The sequence below is a fragment of the Saimiri boliviensis genome, chromosome 14 (assembly GCF_048565385.1).
Source record: "Saimiri boliviensis isolate mSaiBol1 chromosome 14, mSaiBol1.pri, whole genome shotgun sequence".
In the NCBI taxonomy this organism is placed as follows: domain Eukaryota; kingdom Metazoa; phylum Chordata; class Mammalia; order Primates; family Cebidae; genus Saimiri; species Saimiri boliviensis.
In genome coordinates this window covers 59,047,615-59,071,932 of record NC_133462.1, presented here as the reverse complement: position 1 = coordinate 59,071,932, position 24,318 = coordinate 59,047,615, and the positions used below count along the sequence as shown (strand labels likewise).

Sequence of the window (24,318 nt, the reverse complement as noted above, 5' to 3'; positions counted from 1 at the left end):
AGGGAGCCCATCTCCACTGCCTCTGGAGGCTTGGGCTACAAATCCTCTTGGTACCAGAGCTCTCTGCAGCCAGAGTATTTTTTTAAGTCTTCAAGACCAGGTGAAGGTTGTTAATTGATCATCTGCCCACTTGGTACCAAAGACTAGCCTTAGGAACTGAGATGATGCTGATGGGCACAGAAATATGAAAATGTGGCCAGGATTACATCTGAGCCTCAACAGTCAGACAGTTTCACTAAAGTCTAATGGGGTCTTGAGACCCAAAGCTTGGGCTATCAAAATACTCTTAATACTGGCTTCAAAAATTACAACAGCCTTCCAAATAGCCAGTGTATGAGAAAGAAGCTGGGTTTCTTTTATTCTGTCTTTAGGTTCTTCCCGGGGAGAGAGAGACAGGCAGACTGCTTACTAAGCTGCCTTATCAGGTCCACATGTCCAGAATGGACATGTACTCAGTGCATGATGTACAAAACAATCGTTCTGCTTCAAGTCCTGTTATAATTAGGTGGGTGGCACTAAGTGGTGGTGATGAGTGTAGACTCATGCTGTCCGTCCAGGGGCCCACAGTTACCTGAGCAATGACCTCAGGGTCCATGGGCCGATGGTTATTGAAGCTTTTTGACCTTCCTGCTGTGGCAGTCTTCCGGATCTGTGGACTATCCAGCCGATTCTTCAGGGATGAGTGGCGACTGATGGAGTTGAGGCTCCCATGCCCACTGATGGAACATTTATCTGACCCTTCCTTGGGGAGACTCTGGCTCATGATGGGCTGGGAGGATGGGCGGCAGCTAGCCCCCACCCCTGGGGAGGAGGAGTCAGTCAGGGAACTGCTCAGCCCATGGCTGTCACTCCGAAAAGTTTTCCGGATGCTCCCAGATTCTGGACGTTTCCTTTGCCTTCAATCACAAACAGAAAGGGCAGTGTGATCAGGGAGCCCTGGCTCCAAGGAAGCTAGGACAAGTGGGAGGGGGCAGACGTTGGCACCCAGGGACTTCTGGAAGGAGAGGGACACAGAACACGTTCTTTCCTCGGCTTCATCTTCTCTCGCATTCTCCATGTCTTCATTCCCTTGCCACCCCCAAGCTGGGCAAAGGAGAAATGGATACTTACTTGGTGGTCACAGGCTTTGTGTTGTCAAGATGTAAGTTGCTGTCAGAAAAAAAATGTCTGATTAAGTGAAAATTTCTAATGGGAAAGAGATTCGTGGAAAGGCCCCTTCTGTGACCTGCCATGCACAGACACCTAAGGCCCCAGGTAGGAGAAGAAGTCTCACCATCACCAAGGAGGTCGGGAATTGCTGTAAGAGGACAGTTAAGTTTTCTAAATTAAAGCATGTCTCTTCTTCCAACAAGACTGGAACTATTTTGGGCTCTGGCAAGAGGCTGTTGTTGCTTATTCTGCAGGCATGGAACAGAATAGCTTTCAAGAGGCAGCAATGCTGCAGAGTTAGGGCCCAGTTTGTGCATTTTCTTAGTGTGGAAATACATCTACATGACTCCCAAGTCACCGAGCACTGGGCTGAACCCTGGATCTGGGTGAATTTGTTTCAGACCACTTAGGGCTCTCATACAAAATGGCTTGGCAGAATTCCAGTTACATGGGTGTTGCCTGCTGCTGGATAATTTCATTTTCTCTTGGAATCAGATTTGAAAAGATCTAATCTAAGAGGCAATGAAACTTCTGATTCACATGGCCACTAAACAACTCTGATCTTGAATCTAAGGGAGATGGGGACTGAGGCAGGAGTTGAGGTAGAAGGAGGGAAGGGATCGGACTCTGAAGATAAGGAGCTGGTCTATGAAGTGGGGACAGTGCTCTAAGCCAGTCCTGGTCCTGTTCACTGCTGAGGTCTTCTCCATATTTCTGCCTGCAGGACCTGGCCCAGGACCTTGCATGTATCAGCCACTCCATGAATCTGTCCTTTTGGCAGTTTTAGGCTTGTGAGTCAGCCTTCTCAAATGGAAAAAGAATGTTCTCAGAGTCTTCTAAGGCCTTGCTGAAATGATCCCCCACCCCGCAAGGATTTCCCTGGCACCACTAACTCCAAATGCACTGGCCCCACTGCACCACTTTGCAGGAACAATGGACTCCTCCCTCCTCTGTGCCTTCAGAGTATCTGACACTACCTTTCAGTTACCTGTCTATAGGGTCTTTACCTTGCCAGACTGTGAGCTCTGAGATCAGGGACCCCATTTTTTTTTCATCTCTGAATAACCACCAGCAGTGCTTGGCGCAACAGTAGATACTTCAATGTGCAGAATTAAATGGAAATGCCACACCCATATAGCTCTTTGCTGATTTCCTTTTTCTGCTTGAGGTTGGCTGACTCACAGGCTGAAACTGCTGAGAAGGCAGATTGATGGGGCAGCTGTGGTGTGCCATGTCCCAGGCCAGGCTCTGGGGATGTGAAGACAAGGAAGACATAGTTCCTGGGTTCAAGGACCTCAATCTGGTGAGGGATCCGAGTGCAGTGTGAGTACCAAGAAGTATGCAAAGTGCCTTGGGAATATAGCATAACGGCACCTCACTCAGCCTGGGGAACTCAGGGATGTTAGAAGGGCTTCCCCAAAGAGGTAGTCTTTGGACTGAGTCTTGAAGGGAGAGGAGGAGGTGACCAGGTGAGAGGAGACAGCAGGTGTGAGGGCCTAGTAGTGAGAGAACCTGGGCATTCAGGAAACTGAAGGAGCTTGGGAGGAGGAGTGGCGGGAGGGGCAAGACTGAAAGGCCGCCTCATTCCTAAGGGCCAGACATGACCAGGGGCTGCCGCTCACCCACCAACCAGGTGACGAAGCTTGTCCCTCAAGAAGCCATCACAAGACTCCTGACACCAGCAAGCAAGGAGTTCAAGGGAACCACCTGAACTTTTTTTTTTTTTTTTTTTTTTTTTAACCATTTCAGCTATTACTCTACAATTTCTAGGCACAAATGGCATCACATACATGATGGCTTAAAACTATGTACTTAACTAATTATCTAACTCTTCCTCCACCAACCCTGCCTCGGTTTCCGGGTTAATTATAGGCTTATAACCTTTAGATTGTAGGGTTATAATTAACATATACTTGTAAATAAGGGAAAAAATGTGATTAGCCCACAGTTACTTGATACTGGCTTGCCCTCCCAGCAGGGTAGTGTGCTGGAGGGAAACAGAAACGCCTCAATTTTTTAAAAAACTGGTCTGAATTAAATTATTAACTATACTGGGTAAGTGATCTGAATAAACGACTTTACCAACTTGAGGGTGAAAGAGATGGAAAAGAGCCACATGCCCCAACCACTCCCACTGCTACCATCTGGGTGGAAAAAAGCCAAGAGATCTGGGAAACCTGGTATAGTTTAAAAACAACAAGCATCCTTTATTCTCCTTCCAGTCTCAGTGTCCAGAGGCTATGGTTAACAGGTTTTCAAAGTGCAAATCATTTCATTCCTCCAAAGCCAGAGGGGAATAAAAACTGTACATCATCTCCAATCCATATTCATCAGGAGCGCCCTGGGGCTTGTCATCCTGCTGGCATGGGGCCAGATTTCAGGGTCTGGCAGAAAGAGGTCTGTAGGCTTTGGGACTTGGTGTCTGGCCCCTTGAGATGAGATTAGTTCTCCAATAACCTGAATGCCTCTTGGGGAGGCGGCAGCACGCAGGCGTAGAATCCCTCTAGACAGCCAGATCAGGCGTGGGTGGAGTTAAAACCCCAGGATGTTGCTAACAGCCACAATGAAAGCTGGGGGTCAGAGGTAAGAGCCTGCTAAGTAGGAGTGGGGACCTGCAAAGGGACTAAGGGGGTAGAATAATACACAGGGCCAAAGCAAGAGGAACAAAATGGAAAATGATTTCTCCTGGTGTGAAAGGGCAGAAGAAAAGGGAGCTAGGGGTTAGGCAATGAATGAAGAGCTCAGGACAAAGCTTTCCTTAGGGACATTGTGGCCTCCTTTCCTCCACGGGAGTGAATGCAGGACAGCGGGAGGAACAGACACATGATATCTCAATAAACCCACCCGGGGTAACATCAGCCTAGTAGAAGCCACACGCAGACTTTGAATCATTGCACAAACACAGGTAAAGGAAGACAGACATCAAAGACTATTATTTGAGTATGGATTGGAAAAAAGAAGGCACCCCTGAGAAACAGTACAAAACCAGGTTGCATAAAGTGACCAAAGCTTTGGCCCAAGTTTTCGCTGTAAGACTGCCACAAAGGTCTGGGTGGACAGACACTGCGGGAACACACAATAAAGCACTCTTCCACAGCATGAGGGCAGCTAGCTGGAGACCTGGACCTGCCCCGAGTCCTGTAGCAGCGTCCTCAGCCCCGTCCGCCTTGCAGCAGCAATGACCACGTGCAAACTGTTAGGCTGGGGGAGCTGGGCGCCCTACGTGCAGCACAGGAATGGAGATGGGGGTTAGGCCAGAGGGTGAGGCTGGGTGTTGCAAGTCATTCAGGGGAGCAGAAAATGAAAAGCAGAGCTTACTTGTTGATGTTTGCAAGATAAATATCGGCTACATGACCCCCACTGGGACAGCTGGCCCCCGCTCTGGCTGTCACCTTTTCTTCAGGTGGCTCAGAAATGACCTCAATCTCAGACTTGGGGCTGGACCTCTCCACGACACCGTCCTCGCTGGGGGAGAAGGGGCAGGCAGGCAGGGAGGAGGGAAAACAACAACAACACAAAAAGCAGCGTTAAATCGGCAAGATGGCCCCCCGACACACACGCGACCCCACACAGCTCTGAGGCAGCAGCGACACCTGGCTGGACTAGTTCTGTGAGCAGAGGCAAGGAAACCTAAGGGCCTTTGAAGGTCGTTTAAATAAAAATAAATAATCTGCTGAGTTCTGCGGGCTCCTCAGCTCCTCAGGAAAACGTGGCTAGGGGACACCTGGGTTCGAGGCATCTGCTTTCTACCCCATGCTGCTTCCCGGGGAGGCCATGCTGGGGTGGCCTCCTGGAGAAGGAGGTGCCAAGTCCAGGTTGTGGTTTATCGGCTGAGGTCCTGAGCACAGTCAACTGTGTGGTGGCTCTGGAGATGGCGGCGTGGAGGCAGGACACCACCACACACTGTCGTAGCGCCTCTAGCCCCGCTCAGAGCATCCAAGCCGGTCCCAGGTCTCTCCACTGCTCTCCTGGCCCCTCTGGCTACGGATGACAAAGCCCCTTCTCCCCCACAATTCATCTTCTCTTGATCCTGTAGTGAAGTCATAATGCTAAATTTGGGAGGGTCCTGTCCACGCACAGATTGCCACCAGGTTTTCGATGCTATCAACAGAGGGAGGATTTCCCTGCAGAACGAGCCGGGAAGAGGCTGGGAGGGTGCAGACTCACTCAGGATATCAACCTTTAAAAAATAATATTAAGGGAAGGACTAAAAACACTGACAGCATCGGATCCAGGGGAAGGGAGCTGGGGACAGAGGCAGGGCAAAGGGACAGGGGGCAGGCTTGGGTGGGCCCACGGGACAACTACTTCAAAGTGTGAGAATCAACCAACAGCCTATCAGACGAGATCTCTCTGGGACCAGTTCAGGTTTTCTTTGTTCCGTGACATCCTTTTCCCTCCTTCCCCCATCTCACCCCAAATCAACCTCATCTGGGTTGAATGAGCTAGGTCACTTCCATAAGGCTGCTTAAGCCAGATTTCTCCTAGAAAACTAGTCATTTTAATTTGCAAGTGCAAGAGTGACTCAACAGGTTGGGGTGGGCACAGTTGTTTTAAAAAAAGGCAGAGAAGCAAAAATGTTTTCCCAGCCTGATGATTCGAGAAAATATAGGTGGTCAAATAAAAATCGCTTGTTATCACTCATCAGGTATAAATGTGGATGAGTGCTGGCTGGCAGGTTTCTAAAATGACTGGATCAGGGAGTGATTTGCAGAGGGCACAGGTAGTGGAGAGATTTAAAAAAATTCTCCACTGAGTGCAGGGAGTGGAGAGGGAGGCTTCTTCAAGGAACTGTGTGAGCCTCAGGACTGCACTGGCACCCCCCCGGGGCTGGTCTCTCTCATAGTCCTATGACTCCAGAAATGAAGTCTCACTCCCACAGAGTAGTTAGGGACTACCCCCAAAGGTGCCAGGGGCCCAACGTACGTGTCTTGGACCACGATGTACTGATGGGGGATGAGTCCGTCGATGCCATTGTGCCGGCCTTCCCACCAGTCGTCAGACGCCCGCTGGTAAAGCAGCAGGGATGCTCCCTTCTTAAAGGACAGCTCTCGGGCTGTCCGGCCCACGTAGTCAAATTTGGCAATGGCCTCGATGGGCTCACATTCTGAGAAGGGTGGAAAAGAAGTAAACACATGTTCTTGGGACCTGCAGACTTAGGAAACTGGGTGGAAAAGCTGAATTAGCTGAACTTATAGTGGTGGGAAGATAACTTAGTGGGAAAACGAAGTCATGGATAATCTATAAAGCAAGTAATTCACATGTAGACTGTGCCATTAGATTGAAAGCACTGGTATCACCTTTTACCTGCCTCTGCTCACACTGTTCCCTCCACCTGGAATCCCCTTCTCTCTGATCTGCCTGATGAAACACATCAAGACACAACTCAAGCATCCCGTTTTCTACAGTAACTGCTTTGGTGTTTCCAAAGCTCTTTATGCTTTGATGTCTATTATCAAACTTGCCATACTATATTTTTAAGCATTCTTTTCTGATTATGTAATAATTCTAATAATCGTAGAGAACATATCATACTGTATTCTAAATTGTTATCCATTCCCCCTAGTATGTAGATGAGCATTTCATCTCTATAAAGAGAAAATAACTTGTGCAATCAATTTTCCTAGGAGCAAAATATGAAAATATATTTTGTGACCAACCTATGAAAAAATGCACATGAAAGTCATCTAAAAAGGTAAGAAGGGTTTACAGATGCAATGTATCTTTATTTTTGTGTGGGCTTCTGTTTCCTCATCTGTAACATGGAAATAATATTAGTGTCATTCTCATGAAGTTGTTATGAAGAGTCAATGAATTACAATTTGTAAAAGTGCTTAGAACAGTGTCCGGCCCATAGTAAGTGATATGTGTGCATGAGTTACTGCTGTCATTATCTTCATCTGTGCTAGGCTGCAGGTAGAGATCAAAGAGCAAAAAGAAGGCTCCCAGAAAGCCGGATCCTGAGATGAAAGTCAGCTATTCTGGGTAGCAGAGAGAAAGGCTGCTTAAAAATAAAACCATACCTAGACGGCCCTAGCTGGCACGTCTGCTCCCGAACAGGAGGGGCTGGAGATTTCATGATAGGGGGCTGGTCAGAGAAGGCCTGTCTAAATATACCCATCTCAGTTCTCTACAGCCTCGGGTACGTTACTCGACCTCTCTGACCTCCGTTTTCTCAACTGTAAAATGGCGGCCATATCTCTTTCACTGGGGATTAAGAGATAATATATAGAACACCTCTAACAGAGCTGGCCGTGAGGTAGGCTCTAACCCACTACTCATTTCCATAGTTCACCTACTCCCCTCCTCAAATGTAGCAAATGATTATACAGATCCTTATGACATCAGGACCTAAATAAGCAGTCCTAATTTTTTTTTTCTCCTTTAAAAGTTGGCTAGAATTGCAGAATTCTCAGCAAGGCAGGGAACAGGGAAAGCTCCGCAGACTGTGGCATTTCATTCTTGTGCCCAGAAAATTCTGAGGCCCCTTGTCAGCTGCTGAGACTTCCAGAGCCCAATTGATCCAGAAAAGGAGGTGTGGAGCTGTTGGAAGGGGGAAAATGTGCTGGCTGGACAGACCCTCATAAAGCATGGGCACTGCTGAGGGGCCCGAGGATGACAGCTGAGCATTCCTCCCCTTGATGCACGCCCATCAGCCTGCTCAGCACTCGCATGTCTGTACTTTGGAAAGGGTCAGTTTTTCCAGTCAGCAGGCGTGAAAGCATGTGGTTTCTGCATCCTCATTCCCTCTCCCTCTGGCTTGATTCTATTGGGTTCTGGGCACCCAGCTCTGCTGTTTCCCAACCCAGGCTGTTTTTGTTGTTGTTGTTGTTGTTGTTGTTGTTGTTGTTGTTGTTGTTTTGAGACAGCATCTCACTCTCTCACCTAGGTTGGAGTTCTGTAGCACAATCATAGCTCATTGCAGCCTTGAACTCCTGGGCTTAAGGGATATTCCTACCTCAGCCTCCCGAGTAGCTGGTACTACAGGCGTGCACACCACCATGCCAGGCTGGGTTTTTTGTTTTGTTTTTTTTGAGACAGTGTCTCGCCATGTTGCCCAGGCTGGTCTTGAACTCTTGAACTCAGTCATCCTCCCACCTGGCCTCCCAGTGTTGGGATTACAGGCGTGAGCTACGGCACCCAATTGCTGTTTTTCAAATGAACTTTCCTTCACTTTGTTCTCCAGCTGCCTGGCAGGAGTCTAGACTGTGATAAGGGACCAGCATCACTCAGGCCAGACAAGGAGCTGGGAGGTGGGGCAAGAAGGTTGAAGGGCTATGGAAGGCCTAGTTCTTCACCTCTGGTTTAACACAGAGACCACTCTATTTGAGAGGGTGGGCTACCTCTCCAAGGAAGGAAGGGAATGAAATTGAGACAGGGGAGCTTCCTGCCTGTCCTCAGGGGACTACTGGACAGACAGGTTTATCAGATGTACGGCATCTAGAATCACTCTCCTTCTGCCTCCCCTCTGGCGTCCCCACTGATCAGGAAGCAGGGCCTCATACCGTCATCGCTCGTGTGGTGCTCTGCAGTCACATCCTGGGTTGAGTCATCAACCGAGGTAGTCTCTCCATGAGGGCTATCACTGCAACAGAAGCAAGAGTGACCGGAACATGAATATTTGCTTATAAAATTCTCATCGTCCGCTTCATACAGCCTCCCTGGAGCGAGGGCCCTGACTCCATCTTATGTTCTCTATATCCTAACTGCACACAATGGACAAATGCTTATAATGAAATACAAAGCTCTGAGTTTCTCCAGTCTATCTCGTACTACCGAAATCACTTGAAACTACTTGGATCTTAGAGTACCTCGAGACAAAGGGAAGCCCTTTTGAAGGTATAAAGTAAATTCTTCAGCAAATAGAGAACAACTCAACTCCTCAAGGGCTGATTCTCTACGTGAATTCAATCCTGTTTTTTTTTTTTTTTTTTTTTTTTTTGAGATGGAGTCTTACTCTATTGCCAGGCTGGACTGCAGTGGCGTGATCTCAGCTCACTGTAACCTTCACCTCCCAGGTTCAAGTGATTCTCCTGCCTCAGCCTCCCGAGTAGCTGGGATTACAAGTGTGCACCACCACACCTGGCTAATTTTTCTATCTTCAGCAGAGACAGGGTTTCACCATGCTGGTCAGGCTGGTCTCAAACCCCTGACCTTGTGATCCACCCACCTTGGCCTCCCAAAGTGCTGGGATTATAGGTGTGAGCCACCGCACCTGGCCATTCCTGGTTTTCAAGGGGGAAGCATGGTGGAAAGGAAACACTGGGCTTCGGCATCAGATAAAACTGGATCCGAAAACCACCTCCGATACTTGGTAGCTGTGTGATCCTGGGCAAGTTATTTAATCTCCTTAAGCCTCAGCTGCCTCATCTATAAACTGAAGATAATGATCTATATCCTTAGTTGTGTGAGGATTTAATAAAGTAATTTAGTAACAAGTTTGGCACAGAATGGCTGCTTAATAAATAGTACTTCTTTTCCTTCTTCCTCATTTTGTTTGACGCCTCTAGGTTGCTTTGCAGTTTAGACTGTGTACTGGTGAAAAAGTGGAAGGAGTGGGTGGGAAAGTAAAGTAGGGAAAGAAGAATCTGCCATGGGCTACAGGGCAGGGGATAGAAGCTGGGTCAAGTTCTTGAAATAATTCATGAAATGGAAAAGGTCAGGCACAGTGGCTCATGCCTGTAATCCCAACACTTTGGGAGAATCATTTGAGCCTAGGAGTTTGGGACCTGCCTGGGCATCTTAGTGAGACCCTGTCTCTACAAAAAAAAAGAAAGAAAGAAAAAAAAAAAAAAGCCAGGGTGTATGCTGTGGTTCTAGCTAGTCTGGAGGCTGAGGTGGGCAGATCGATTAAGCCTGGGAAGTTGAGGTTGCAGTGAGCCATGATCGTGCCACTGCACTCTGGCCTGGGAGACAGAACCAGACCCTATCTAAAAAAAAATCATCCAGTGTAGGGAATCAAGAAGGGATAGGGAGGTTACTAGAAAAGTCATTTCTATTCCTGATCTCCTGGCTCATGGACTTCAGAATTTATGAGGATGTGTACCAGGAAGTTCTTATTTCCTAAAAAGTAGAGAAACTATTCATTTCTAAAGTTCTTCTGGCAGTAGGAAGTAACAGGTGAGGCTTTCCAGGCAGTTGTGTGAAAGCGCCATCACCCACTCAACCCCGCAGTCAGGCCACACAGGTTCTACCTTGGAACCCTCCAGCCTCTTTTCCCCATGGGATGGATCCTACACTCCCGGGAAGTTCCTCTAACACTAGGTGACCAGGTTCAGAACTCACCCTATGTAGAGCAAGTCAGTTCCAAGGAGGTTTCTCAGGCTCCAGAGAACATTCTAGAAGAATATAAATGGAGCTTCCTCTTTGTCAAAAAACGCAGGCACAATTTCTCACTGTTTTCTAGGCTATTGGTCCAGGTACCTCACTTTGAAAAATACTGCTTTATGAGAAAGGCAAGAAGATGCTTTCTGAGTTTTTTTCTAGCCCTCAAATCCTATGCCTCTCTTGAAACACACCCCATCCCCAGCCTTTGCCCTTGCACACTCACCCAGGTCCACCAATACCTGAGGCCTGGGAAGCAGCCCACCATGCCACCCTGCAGGTAGTTCTAGAAAACTGAGTTTCAGTTTCAGGGCTGGAAAGTGTGGTGAAATGGATTTGCCTCTCCTCTCCACAGCTGTGGGATGCCATGTGGCCGGGGGCTCTCCTTTCCATGGCTGTTTGGGTCTCCTGGCCATTCTCTAGGCTTCTTAGGGCTCTAACTCCTCTTCTACCACCCTTGCTCACCTCCTTCAATGCCTTAGCTCCCGGGGCTGGCACTTCTCTCACTTCTCAAAGAAGGGAGAGGAGAGGCCACGAGCCTTCCAGGAGGGTATGAATCCAGTGGTTGGAAGGTCCCTCTCAACCCAAGGGTGCCGACTCTTGTTCCTCGGGTGCTCTGGCCTCCTGCCCGGTCTGTGGATAGGAAGGTTCCCTGACTAACCTTGTGGTTTTTCCAGAGGCTGCTAATAAATGTCGAGTGCACAAGAAACAGAGGTGGGTAGGCTGGGAGAATACCTTGGAGAAAACTGGAGGAGGGCACCCATCTGTCTGTGACTGTGAGCCACACCCCTCCAGGATTGTGCTCCACTGGGCTGGAACTCAGGGGCCAGGGCTGTAGGGGTCTCTGTGCCCTGGGCACCAGGCCAGAGCCGGCCGTGGTTTGATATTTGAGAAGTGAGGGCAGAGCTTCTGCCTGACTTTAGAAGGAAGGGAATGCTATTTTACAGCTTTTCATCACTCATGCAAGGGGGAAAACAGCACTCTAAGTCACATGCACAAGGACAGCTTCCTGGAGCTCATCATCCAGTACGCTGAGACCTAAAGTGACCAACAGCCTCCCCAGTCACCACCAACCATCTGTCGGTGACAAAAAGCTTTCTCTCCCAGCTGGCCAATATAGGTTCCTCCAGCTTGGACTCAGACGCTGAAATCTGCAGTACAGCAGAGAGGAGTGAACCCAGGGATGTCACTGATATTACTATGTTCACAGAACACAAATGCCACTTTCTTCACTCCTTGGGAAAGAGGCTCTTCTGTGGGGGTCAGGGAGAAGCGTGGACCAATTGGCCTCTAATTAAGTAAACAACCTCCCCTGTCCTCCCCTACCTCAGTCGATAGCAATGAGGCTGGCCGAATTGGTTCCAGATGTTGAATTCAGACAGAATCTGATTTGGGCTGGCTTGTGCTTTCAGCTCAGGCTGAAACACTATTTAGGGGAAGAAGGGAGGGGGAGGAGGATTGGGAGGTAAGGGAAGTTAGTGATTAAAAGAGAGAGGCAGTTGTCTTTGTGTTTAGTGAAAAAAATGACACTGTAAATGGTACCATGGCGGGTGGCATGGGGTAACGGATGGCGCCCTGCACTAAGAGACAAGAGATTGAGGTTAAATCCCCACCACTAGAGTGGCCTAAAATACTGTCACGGGCCTCTCTGCGTTGCAGCAGCTTCATTCATAAAATGGAAATAGTGATTTATTCTTTGTCTAATGGAGGGGTCTAAAAAAGATATATTCCAAGGATTCCTTTTAGATCTCTCTTCCAAAGCTGGGTCACGGAAAACCAGCCCCACAGAACTGATTGCTGCTTCAGGGGAGGACCGTCCCTAACCTGCCAAAAACAAGGCTTACCCTTCTTTCTCTTCACAAATTTCTAAAATCATTCTGAAGTGCCAGCTTACAAACTCATAGTCAGGAAATTATACCTCATATCTAAACTTCCCAATAAGAAGGAAATTCCCTGGGACCCACGATGGTTTTTCGCACAGTACAGAGCACAGAGTAGATGCCCGAGAGACACTTTTGTTAATAAAGATCACTTCTAGATGCAACTTTATAAGAAATCCTTTCCTAGAGATTATTTCTATCACAATTAATGTTGTCAAATATCTTTCAGAATAGTCTCTTGCCACTCAGAACTCATCAAAAAGGGAGGTGGCAAGAAGTGGCATTTAGTCTGTGGGTCGGGCTGAGGTGGGGGCTGCCTATACCATCCCCAGACCCTGGCAGCCTGGGAGTGAGGGGTTGGGAGGATCTGGGTGTTTCCCTTTGGTTTTTGTGTGGCCATCTGGCCCCCATGCCAGTGTGTGCTGGTGAATCCCTTCTCTCCTCCAGTCCCAAGCCCCCTTACCAGTAATCTTCCATGCTTCCTCCTCTGCTGTAGACAGGGCCCTCCAGTTCTCTGGGGCTTGGGAAGATGTTCTCATGCTGGATGATGATGGTTTTGATCAGCTCATTCACATGGGCTTGGCAGGACACCTGGTCGTGACCCTCTGGCACTGACATCAGCGAGGGCCCGAAGCAGATGGCGAGGTTGTAGGGGTCCATCATGTTCTCTTCACTGAACTGTGATAAACTGGAGGAGAAGGGAAAGGGGCAAGCTGGAAAGCCCTTGCATGAATGCCCAGAAAACACAATCACAGGAGGCGCTGCCAAGAGCAAGATCAGAAGGTCCACAAATTGCCACCTGCCTTTCTGGGTGTCAGAGGCTTTCCAGAAGTAAGTTGGGAAGAAGAGTGACCATGAGCATGGTCATTCAGGAGCTCAGGAAAAACAAACCAGAGGTACTTGCTTGCAGCTCTGACCCCTTCTCTCTTTCCAGCTCCCATTTCAAATTCTACTTACCACCCCATCCTCATCTCTACCCCCAGATCTTATCTACCAAAGGCCACATGACCTTGAGAACATGTCACTCTGCAGAGCTGAATACGGCTCCTACACATCAACACACTAAGCTGCCAGGGCAGATGGGGACCCTTAGGCTGCCCTGGTAATGATATGGTCAGAAGCACAGGCACTGTGCATTGTGTACCTTCTTGCATAACAAAATAATCAAATGATTAGGGATATTCCTTTCTAGCCTCTAGACTTATTAGAAAATAGCCAACTGATTAGTTTTTGTATTCCATCAAGCCAGTGAATTTCTTCCTAGAATAGCAAATGCAATTGTTTCTTGTGTTCATAATCTCCTCCTATATTATTATGCTCAGGCTTTATTTAGGAAAAGGTCAGCATGCCATTTGGCTTCTGCTCGGGCTTCCTCTGGATGCAGGCTGACTTCATTCTCGGGTATTTATTTATTCTGGGAACTCTCCCCTTCTCAGCCAGCAGCTGTTCCAGCCACACCTCCAACCTTGGCCAAGGACCCAAGGCCTTTAATGAGCCACTGCACCTGATGAGTCCCATTAGGCCTTGCCCGTCCAGGCTCAAGGGCTGGGCCAGCTCTGGATACCTCCCCCACACAGCCTGCAGAGCTGTGAGCTCTGCTGAGGAGTCTCCCTTATGGGCATTGGCAGGATTTGATTCTGAGAAGGAACCAAAGGTCCTCTGTTGGGAGGAGGAGACTCAGCTGTCTCCATCTGAGTAGCTGTTCTTCAGAACTGATTTCTACAGCATACCACTCATCCAGTCTCACATTACAAAGTCAATTTCCCTCTGATTCAATAGTTCTCTCCCCTCCTGGAGATTCTGATATGCATCCCCTGCCCCTTTGCGAATCACTGCAGGACTTGAGGAGTGGTACTGTGGATGTGATGGGAAGAAAGGTTGAGAATCACCGTTCTCTAGGGCCTAGAATCAAATGCAGGAGAGGCCAGCAATGGGTGAGGTTACAGATCTCATTGGACTGCTTCACAGTTCTTAAAGATTTAAGTGCATAATCCTTCCCTGGATCCTGAGTTCAAAGAAAGCAGAGATTTAGAAAGGACTGGGGGAAGTTTCTAAGTTTACTTCCTAGTCAAATTAAAACTGGGAGAGACAGGAGCCATAATTACCTTGGTAACCTGAGAGGGGAAAAACTGAGGCATGAGGTGCCACAAGGCCTCAGCTGTAGCTAATCCAAGGCTGGCCAGTTCCTGGTGTCATGGAGGGACAAAGAGGAGGAAGGCCTTGATTCTTTAGAGTGATCTGACAATGTTTTGGTAACATAAAGGAAAACCAGTAGTGTCTGGGAAGCCTGATAGTCAAAGGGAAACCAACTCTAGCCCTGAGGGTCCTGAGTCAAAGCTCTGAAAGATGAGAAATGGTGGGAAGCCTGCCAAGGTAAGGACTGTTCAATTCATAGGTGGCTACAATGATCAGGAGCTTAAAGAGGACCGATCTTTGTGGACTGTGGTCTCATGAATCTAGGTCATTTCTTATTCCCATCAAAATATAGACTAAAATCCATTTTTCTCTTGCAATGTATAGTGAGAATATTTAAGTTTAGGGGCTGAAGCAGTTCTTTTTTTTTTTTTTTTTTTTTAAGACAGAGTCTTGCTCTGTCACCCAGGCTGGAGTGCAGTGGCACGATCTCGGCTCACTGCAGCTTCTACCTCTTGGGTTCAAGTGATTCTCCTGGCCTGGTCTAAGGCAGTGGTTCTTAGCTATTTGGGGGACACAACCTCCTTCAAGAACTTGACAAAAACTTGAGATTCTCTCCCCAGAAAAATTCATATACGTGTGCATACAAATGCACACAGTTTTGTGTAAAATATCATGGTGTTAATAATCTCTGAAGTCCCTGAAGGCTGTGTCTAGTGTAAAAGTAAACTGGATTTTTGTTTTTGAAGAAATATCTAGACTGGGCACAGTGGCTCACGCCTGTAATCCCAGCACTTTGGGAGGCCGAGGCAGGTGGATCACCTGAGGTCAGTAGTTCAAGACCAGCTTGCCCAATATGGTAAAACCCTGTCTCTACTAAAATATAACAAAAAATTAGCCAGGCATGGTGGTGGGTGCCTGTAATCCCAAGTACTTAGGAGGCCAAGGCAGAACTGCTTGAACCTGGGAGGCGGAGGTTGCAGTGAGTCGAGATCACGCCACTGCACTCCAGGCTGGGTGACAAGCAAAACTCTATTTCAAAAAAAAAAAAAAAACCAAAAAAATCAAAAATAAAAATACAAAGAAATATTTAAAATGGATAACATTAGTAACAACTCCCTGCTTTAAAATTTTTGGTGTCGCCTTATATGCACTGATGTCATTTTCTCAAAGAGTTCTGTTATATTTCTATAGTTTCATTCCATATTATTAGTGAATTCTCCTAATTTATTTGAACTCATCATCTTTTGTGCTTCATAAAAAATGTTCAGCATTGTGGCTAGAACAGAGGCTTTTGCGGGGTGCCAGGATTGGTGTGGGAAACCATGTACTTTTTAGCATGTACTTTTCTGGATTTTTAACTTTTTTATGATGTGCAATTACCTCTCCAGAGGGCCGCCGCTAAGCCGTACTTGGATTCCTGACCCACAGAACTGAGATATTAGCTTTTTGGGTTCCTTGAGATTAAGAACGTGTCCAATCCAAGAACAAACTATAGCCAGGAATAAAGTCCACACACATCCAGGACCCACAAGCACTGAAGAAAAAGGATCCTGCCAGTCTGAGCTCAGGCAGAGTCTACATCAGGAGCTACCTGCCAACTATTGCTACCCCTGTCCGGAAGCGTGAGCCTGTCAGCTGCTGTCTTCCTGTGGAAGTGGTCTGCTTTATCATATGCGTCCTGCATTCTATTTATTATTTTAGGAAACACTTTCATTATTAATGCTGCATTTTTTTAAATGTTAACACTTTGATGAGCAAATCTATCTTGTTTCAATCAGAAAAAAACCCCAATAAACATAAAACAAAATGAATAATTTGAATTGGTGCAAATCCTATGCTTTCTTTAATAGTGGCTGCCATTTCTGCACCATCTCTGCAAGCACCAACTTGCATGATGCGTATTCTATTGTTTCTCTCCATTGTACTTTCACACACAGTCCCCCAGCCCTCCCTCATCCCCATTTGCTCACTACTGTCATGCTCCTATCTCTGGGGGCACAGACTAGGCTCATGTTGAGGGCAGGTATTGGTATCTGAGGGGAGACAATGATTGGTGGCCCTGAAGGGACTAACTCAAGAGTAATTAGCAGAGTTTCCAGGCTGCATGCCAACATGCTGTGTGAGTCACTGGAGTATTCAACCCAAAGGCAGTGGTGGTGCTTTGTCAGGGCCTGGCCAATGAATGGAGCAGACCCAGCCATATGGAAGAGACAAGCTGGGGAACAAGGACGCTCTGTAGCTCTGCAGGCCCAGCAAGGGGGCTACATTATAGTGTGGGTGCTCCAGAAAAGGTCTCAAGCTGTGACCACTAACCCAGATACCTATAAGGTCAGGCTGACCATGAACTTGGAAGCAAGGTGACACTTAGGAAACAGCCTCCAAAGCTGTATTCCTTTTAAGCAGAGACTAATCTTGTAGGAAGGCTCTTCATTTTCACAAAGAAATAGGTGTGAAAACACCTTGGCCCCTTGGTTTATCTTTTGTTTCCTGCACTTTGATAGATTCATGGATCCAGAGAAACACTTTTGTACTCTATGAAAACCACAAAGCAAGGGTGATGAAAAATGGCAACTGAATTCAGCCTTGAGATTGGGGGGCAACGGGAAGGGCTGGGGATTATGGTGAATTGGGGAGTGCCTACCCCATCTAGAGGGAAGCCCTTATTCTATGGAGAATTGCTACCACCTGGGACTGCAGAGTCAGTATTGCCAGATCTAACAATTTTTCAAAAGAAGCTATAATCTAGGTTTTTAAAAAGTGACATCTCCCCAAATTTAAGTATGATTTCATTGTTTTTGAGACACATCAGAAGCCTGAAGGGAAGGCTTCTATTGCTTTATTTGGCTCTCAGGGTGCCCATTTGTAACTTTTGGTCTAGGTTGTTGAGGGTGAAACTGCAGCAAAAGCAGAGTGAAAAGACAGAGATGCCTCAGAGGGAAAGAATCATACGTCCTTGCTTGGTGCCTTTCTTGCCATGTGGGAACCCCAAAGCTTGCTCCACACAAGGACAAGCTGCTTGGACAAGAAGAAATGCCCCATCCATGCCCATGGCCCCTCTGCTCCTCAGACCTTTGTTGTAGCCACACCCATTCCCTAGGTGATTAGCTAAATACCACCAGTACACAGGTGACTCCCACACTGCATCTCCACTCTTGGTTTCTCTCCGAGGGTTGGAGTCTAGGTCCAATTGTTCAAAATCTCCACTTGGACATCCCACGAGTGCTTCAAATGACCATGTCCACACTGACACACTGTCTTGATTCCTTTCTCCACACCTTGTCTTCTCCAACTCCATAAATGACCTCCCTATTTCCCTCTTGCTCATGCCAACAATTTAGGATTTCTCTCTTCGTATTCTGTGTATAATCCATGAGCAAATCCTGTTAATGCTACGTTCAAAATGTATCACAGACCTGACCCTTCCTAACCACCCTCCAGACTAAGCCACTAACACCTCTGGCCAGACCACACAGTAATCTCAGGATAGGGGCTCCCTGTTGCTCTTCATGACTCTCCTCAGTAACTAATCCACAAAGCAGTTGGCTTTAAAAAAAACCACACACACACACACACACACACATATACAAATCAGATAATAACATGCCAGGCGTAGTGGCTCACACCTGTAATCCCAACACATTGGGAGGCTGAGGCAGGAGGATCATGAGGTCAAGAGATCAGGATCATATTGGCCAACATGGTAAAACCCCGTCTCTACTAAAAATACAAAAATTAGCCAGGTGTGGTGACGTGTGCCTATGGTCCCAGTTACTTGGGAGGCTGAGGCAGGAGAATCACTTGAACTCGGGAGGCAGAGGTTACAGTGAGCCCAGTTTGCGCCACTGCACTCCAGCCTGGCAACAGAGCAAGACTCTGTCTTAAAAAAAAAAAAAAAAAAATTCTAATTGCTTCTCAAATCCAAATCCAAATCCAAACTCACTATTACCATGACTCTGGGGTTTTGAATGGCCCCATGGCCCCCTCCTTTTCCCTTCCTCTGGGCTGCTGCTTGCTGCTTGTACACTGTCTTCTCAGACAGGCCTATGCTGTCCACCTCAAGTACCGTGGTTCTCCTTCCTTTCATTCAGACCCCTGTACTCTCTCCCCTTTCTTTACTCTTTTTTATTTTATTTCTAACCATTTATTCCCCCTGATATATCTGTTATTGTCTGTTTCCTTCTCTGGAACAGGAACTAAATGATATCAAGGCTTTCACCTTTAATTTAACAAAGTATTAAATAAGTCTAGCACTGTGGCTAGCACACAGTAGGTGCTCAATAAATATTTTGTTGGGATGGATGAATAGGCATAGGTCCATAGATGAACTTCCAGTAGCCCAAGCCATATGACTTCCCAGCTGTTCACTGCGAAGGCTACTCACTGACTGAGGAAGGCAAAGAGGTATCTCATAATAATCAGAGTGGTTTTGGGCAGGACCAGGAGGACTTTCCGGATGTGCAGAGCTCTCTCCTGCAGGTTGTCCATTGCTGAAAAGAAGAAAGCCATGTGTTATCCTCCACTGTGACTGGGATCCCAAGGATTAATGATCAGAAGTCTCTACTACCAGCAGGAGCAACACAGACAGCGTCAGATCAAGCTCACACACAGCACTGGTGCAGTGACAGGAGTGTCACCCCTGTTGCTCCTTGGGGTAGAGCCGCTAGAAGAGGGCACTTGCTGGGCTCCAGATATTTGCAATACAGGATGTAAGGTGTGCACTTCTTGGGCACAAGGAACTGTGCAAAATCCAAATCCAAACTTGTTATTACACATTATTAATATTAAAACTAGGGTTGTTGTAATCTTGTTATTAATACCAAGTTTGGATTTGGGCGCAGGGAATGGGGTTAGAAATGGTCCTCACGGCATCTACCACCCTCTTATTCAAACAACCACAGATAGGGAGCTGCCACCAAACTGCTACAACTGCTCAATACCCAGCCTCAGAGGGCCTACATCTCAGGGGGGCGGAGAGGCTGTGCAAGTCCTGTCCTGCTCACTCCACATGTCACCTCATCCTCTGGACAAGTCTGGCTTATCTTCCGCCTCTCTTATCTGCATTACGAATGAGTAAAAAGTGGCCGGATGCAAGAGGTGGCAGGCTCCTGGGTATGCAGTGATATTGGGAAGGAGACCTGAAAGGTTTACTTGTGCTGTGGAGAGGTTAACTGCAGGTCAATTACAGGTCCTCCCTCATAGGCAGCCCCTCACCTCCACAGTGTGCCACGGAAACACTACCATTTTCTATGAGTGCTGTTATGTGAAAAGAAATGCAAACTACTGGATTAGGAGGAAGCGTATCTGTAGGCAAGACCCGGGCAGCCAAGGGATCTTGAACTGTCTTGGCAACCCCACGTTCAGTTTGAGATACTTCACCTAGGCCCGGTCCTGGAAAAAGTCACAAAGACATGACCCAAGGGAATCATATCCTTAACCATCCATGTAACTCACTTCTACTAGACTCCCACAAACAGAGGTCAACAAACCAAACCAGAGAGCCAGCTTCCCTAATACCCTGGGCATTTCTCAGGATAGCTGAGAGAGGGACAAGTACTCAGGGCAGATACTGAGTAAAACTGTAAACTCAGCGGGTATAACGATCTGGTCAACCTAGGAAGAAGGCTCTTTTCTCCATTCGAAGGCACCACTCCCCCCCAGCCTCTGGAGCCATCAGTCAGACGGTGCCTGCTTCCAGGCTGACCTGTATTAATCCAAGTTTCCATTAATTGTTTTCCCTGGCAAACAAATGAGAGGGTGTTCCAGTATCACAAACTAAACCAAATGGCTAGGAACAGCTTTTCAAGACTCAGATTTTAGAGTAAGAGGCAGAGAATGCCTAAGAGGATAAAAGTAGAGAATATATCTTTGTCTTTGGGAAAATATCCTATTACTACTTTTAAATGTGCAGAGAGCTGTTGCTCCTGGAACACATATTAATACATTTAGCAGGTAAGCCATGTCTTGTTTAATGCAATAAGCACGAAATATTTGCAATGCTTGCTTATGCTTTTCTCTCTTGTACCATTAAAAGTACAAGCACTAATGTATAAGCTTCAAATATATAATTGAAAATAAAGGTATTTTACTAAAAGAAGACAAAGTCCAGAGAAGCAAAAGTATTTAAGACTGAGGGGAATTAAGCAAAAAAAAAAAAAAGCCAGGAGTCTTGACTCGGGGGTCCTAGATTCTTACTGAAAAGTGACTCCTCCTCCTCTCCCACCAGGGGATGAAGGAAGATGAGGAGAAACTTCACTGGGGAAAAGAAAAACTTTATTGAAAAGCTTACAAGAACACACAGACCCTGTAAAAACTTTTTATCTCTTGCTACCACGTGCTCTGACCCAGAAGTCAATCTGAAGCCAGGACGGTACTTACTGACGCAGGCCATCAGGTCATGAAAGATGTCCTTGGGGAAGAGAGGGTGTTCCAGCCCCCGGAAGTAAAGCTTCAGGACGCCAGCTATGGAATCCATGTCATGGTCATTCTGGTCCCCAGCCAGGGGGTCCTCTCCTGAGGATAAGCAAGCCCAGCAAAAAGGAAAGAGTGAGGGAGGCAAAACACACGGGACAAACAGAGGCGGTGGGGAAGGGGTGAACCATTTATGTCCTGGTCCCAGTCCATTAGCTCCCTGCCCAGCATGGTGGCCGTGAGTGGCACAGATCAGGGAACAGATAAAGCAAAGACTGCTCCATTTCACGGGCTCTAGGACCAAAGGACAGGAGACGAGCCCATCAATATAAACTCTCTTGTGCCAGCCTAGCTCAGGGACACATCCTATCGGCTGTGGATGGGACACAGAAACTATCTCTCACAAGAATTGTGAAACCAGGCTGGGACTAAGCCCCTGGGGGAGAAAAATGAGGCCAAGGAGGCCAGCTTCTGAGACTGGCTCTCAAGTCTCCTGGCCTGCGACCAAGAACACCTACTTACAGAACAATCATGATGGAGCTCCCTATGGAAAATTTCGTATCAGATGTAATTAGATTTAATGATAGGACCAACCTCAAATTGAAACTATATATATCCATTACAGTGACGGAAATTGCCAAAGCTTGCCCATTACCTTAATAGCCCACAAGATAATAAATGGGCTACAATGAACAAGCACATTAGCCTTGATATTAACTGCCACCAAGGGTTCCGGATGAAGCCATAAACCACCCAGATATCATAGTTAACTTCTTGGTTTTGGCAGATCGTCGGCATGAGAGAGGCAGGATGGGTAGGGCCACAAAGGAAGAAGGAAACTGGGACGTACCCTGGTATTTCCCTGCATATCTACGGGGTGAATGTGTACAAGAGAGCAGGTGCCCCCTGAAGAGACAGGCAAGCTGGCTTCCTGACTTCTGGGGACCTCTTAGGGAAGAAAGGGTGGAGCCAATAACCCAGGGGGCTGGCAAATATTTGGTTTTATCTTCAAGACTGTTTCCTTACCTCTCTCAAAGGCGTTTTTGATGTCATTCACTTCCACCTGGGATCCGGACACCCGAAAAATTCCTTCATGCTGTAGTCCTGGAAATGCACAGAAAAGTGATCAAGAAAAAGCAAATTCACAAGCATAGTGCCAAGCTTAGTTGAATGCCTATCTCCCCCGGCCAGTGTGTATGTAAGCATGCTGTCTCTCTTCTTCAGGCCAAAGGAGAAAAACATGTACAAGGATGTTGGAAAAGTCACTGAATAATTTTGAGGCATTAGCTTTCATTAGAAAGCACCAAGTTAGAGACTCCTCTGACTCCAAGGGCAACTGCAAGGCAGGTTCCTTCCCTTGTCTTTGCTTCTCTGCTCTCAGCTGTAAAGCAAGGAAGTGACCCACTGGTACTTTTTAAAAATCACCTAGGGTCAAGAACAGAAAAATGTACTCAGGAAGCTGAGGCAGGAGGACTGCTTGAGGCCAGGAGTTTAAGACTAGTCTGGGCAACATAATGAGACCCCATCTCTAAAAAGTGTTTTAAACTAGTCAGGCACAGGGCTTGTAGCATGCCTGTAGTCCCAGCTACTCAGGAGGCTAAAGCACGAGGTTCACTTGAACCTGGCAGTCAGAGGCTACTGTGAGCTATGAGCACACCACTGCCCTCCAGCCTGGGTAAAAGAGTGGACCCTATCTCAAAGAAAAAAAAAAAAAAAAAAAAGAATGGGAAATGGGTCAAGGCGTTAGTTCTCATCAGAGGAGTTTCATAAGGTCTGAGATTATAATATTGCTTTAGCTGTTCTAACACGGTTTGATTGTTCAAAGGGACAATGCTTTCAATACTTATGAAAAAGAGAGGACATGAAACTCTAAGTCAGGAGCGTCCATCCAATCTTTTGGCTTCCCTGGACCACACTGGAAGAATTGTCTTAGGCCACACATAAAATACTCTAACACTAACGATAGCTGATGAGCTAAAATACATACCCCCCCCCCCATAATATTATAAGAAAGTTTATGAATTTGTGTTGTGGCCCATGGCTCACGGGTTAAACAGCTTGCTATAAATGATCAGTCAACAGATAGTATTGCCAGACACTGTGCTAGGCACTGGTTCCTGACCACAGCTTTAGTCTAAAGACAAAAGTGTGAATGTTACACTATGATAATGTGCATAAAAACTTCTTAGTTTTGTTAGAGTAGAAAAAAATCTTGAAAAAAAAATGCTGGCATAGTGACTGCTGCTAATCAATGCTGTCATAGAAATAAATTACTTGGTCCTCACAAGTAATGATGTCACAAGGTAAAGGTTAGCAACAATCTCATTTTCTAGATGAGGGAACTGATGAGTGTTGACCAGCCTTAAGTTATACAGGAAGTAAGAACCAGGGCCAGGACTCAAACTCAGGCCTTGGGGCTGCAATCATACTCAGTCCTCAACACCAGGCTTGCGGAGCCTAGTGGAGTGCAACTGCAGAGGCTGGGAACCACACTGGTCAGTTTGAGCATGGACATCGCTTACAGACAGCACCAATCACGCAACTGCAAAACTGGTCAGAAATCCAGGAAGCACATCATCAGTGCCAGCCCCAGGGGTTGGACTGAACTAGCATCTCTGATTGCATCAGGACTGCTCAGTTTTTCTCGGGATCCGTGAGTCTCAATCTTAGGTATTTTGTCAAAATCCCTCTGTTACAGCACAATCTTTCAAAAATCTTGACATGCTAGAGAAATCTCAAATTTATTTTAGGAAAACAAAGTAGACTAATGCTACATTTTGCCCACTGTTTGAGGGTCTCTCAGTGAGGGGGCAGATAAATTCTATCACCTAGATTTTTGGAGGTAAACCATATAGACTGGGACTGAAATTTTGAATCCAATTGAAATAACATTAAGAAGTAAGCAGAGGAAGTGTAGTTACCTGGCTTGTAATAGGTCTTAAGTTGCCTGCTCCTGTAAGGGCATCTCCAGAATATTTCTCACAGAGTGGCAGGCAACATTAAAATCTCATTAGTACCAGTGTAATATGACTACAATATTAGTTACAAATGGGATGTAAGAGCCAGATAATGTTGTTTAAATATAAAATGTAAACAAGTGCTCTGAGAGAAACAGCCACATGTCACAACATGGTATAAGCAAATGCCATCTCAGAAACCAGGCTACTCACTATGTTCTGGTTGGTGAAGCCACTGCACAAATTCCTGAAACAGAGTCACCATCTTGATACTTTTTGGTAGGTTAGAACACCAGGGAAAAGCAGCCTTGGCCTGGGAGTCCAGGACAAGAAGAAATGAGAGGAGAGCTCATTGGAAATCAGGCAGCAGGCCTGGAACACACGGAGCTCTCTTTAGGTCTGGTCTCTGTTTCCTCTTGAGAACTTATGCTTTGGAGGGACTACCATGTGCTCTTGCTCAACAG

The 24,318-nt window shown here is 46.8% G+C and overlaps 1 protein-coding gene across 9 annotated transcripts in view; it reads right to left on the bottom strand.

Moving 5' to 3' along the window:
- Positions 1-24,318, bottom strand: part of SRGAP2 (SLIT-ROBO Rho GTPase activating protein 2) — a 270,134-nt gene that overhangs the window by 2,984 nt on the left and 242,832 nt on the right. For 3 of the 9 annotated variants that reach the window (XM_010341021.3, XM_010341022.3, XM_074385093.1), the window contains exons 15-23: positions 21,924-22,001; positions 20,865-20,999; positions 18,871-18,976; positions 12,817-13,041; positions 8,655-8,734; positions 6,076-6,256; positions 4,468-4,614; positions 1,111-1,149; positions 572-896 (exon numbers count right to left, since the gene is read on the bottom strand). In XM_010341021.3, the coding sequence (XP_010339323.1) occupies positions 572-896; positions 1,111-1,149; positions 4,468-4,614; positions 6,076-6,256; positions 8,655-8,734; positions 12,817-13,041; positions 18,871-18,976; positions 20,865-20,999; positions 21,924-22,001 (1,316 nt within the window). Of the gene's footprint in view, positions 1-571; positions 897-1,110; positions 1,150-3,330; positions 3,720-4,467; positions 4,615-4,648; positions 5,330-6,075; positions 6,257-8,654; positions 8,735-12,816; positions 13,042-18,870; positions 18,977-20,864; positions 21,000-21,923; positions 22,002-24,318 lie in introns of those variants that run through there. The other 6 variants (XM_003930445.4, XM_010341023.3, XM_039463491.2 and 3 more) reach the window with 4 other exon arrangements.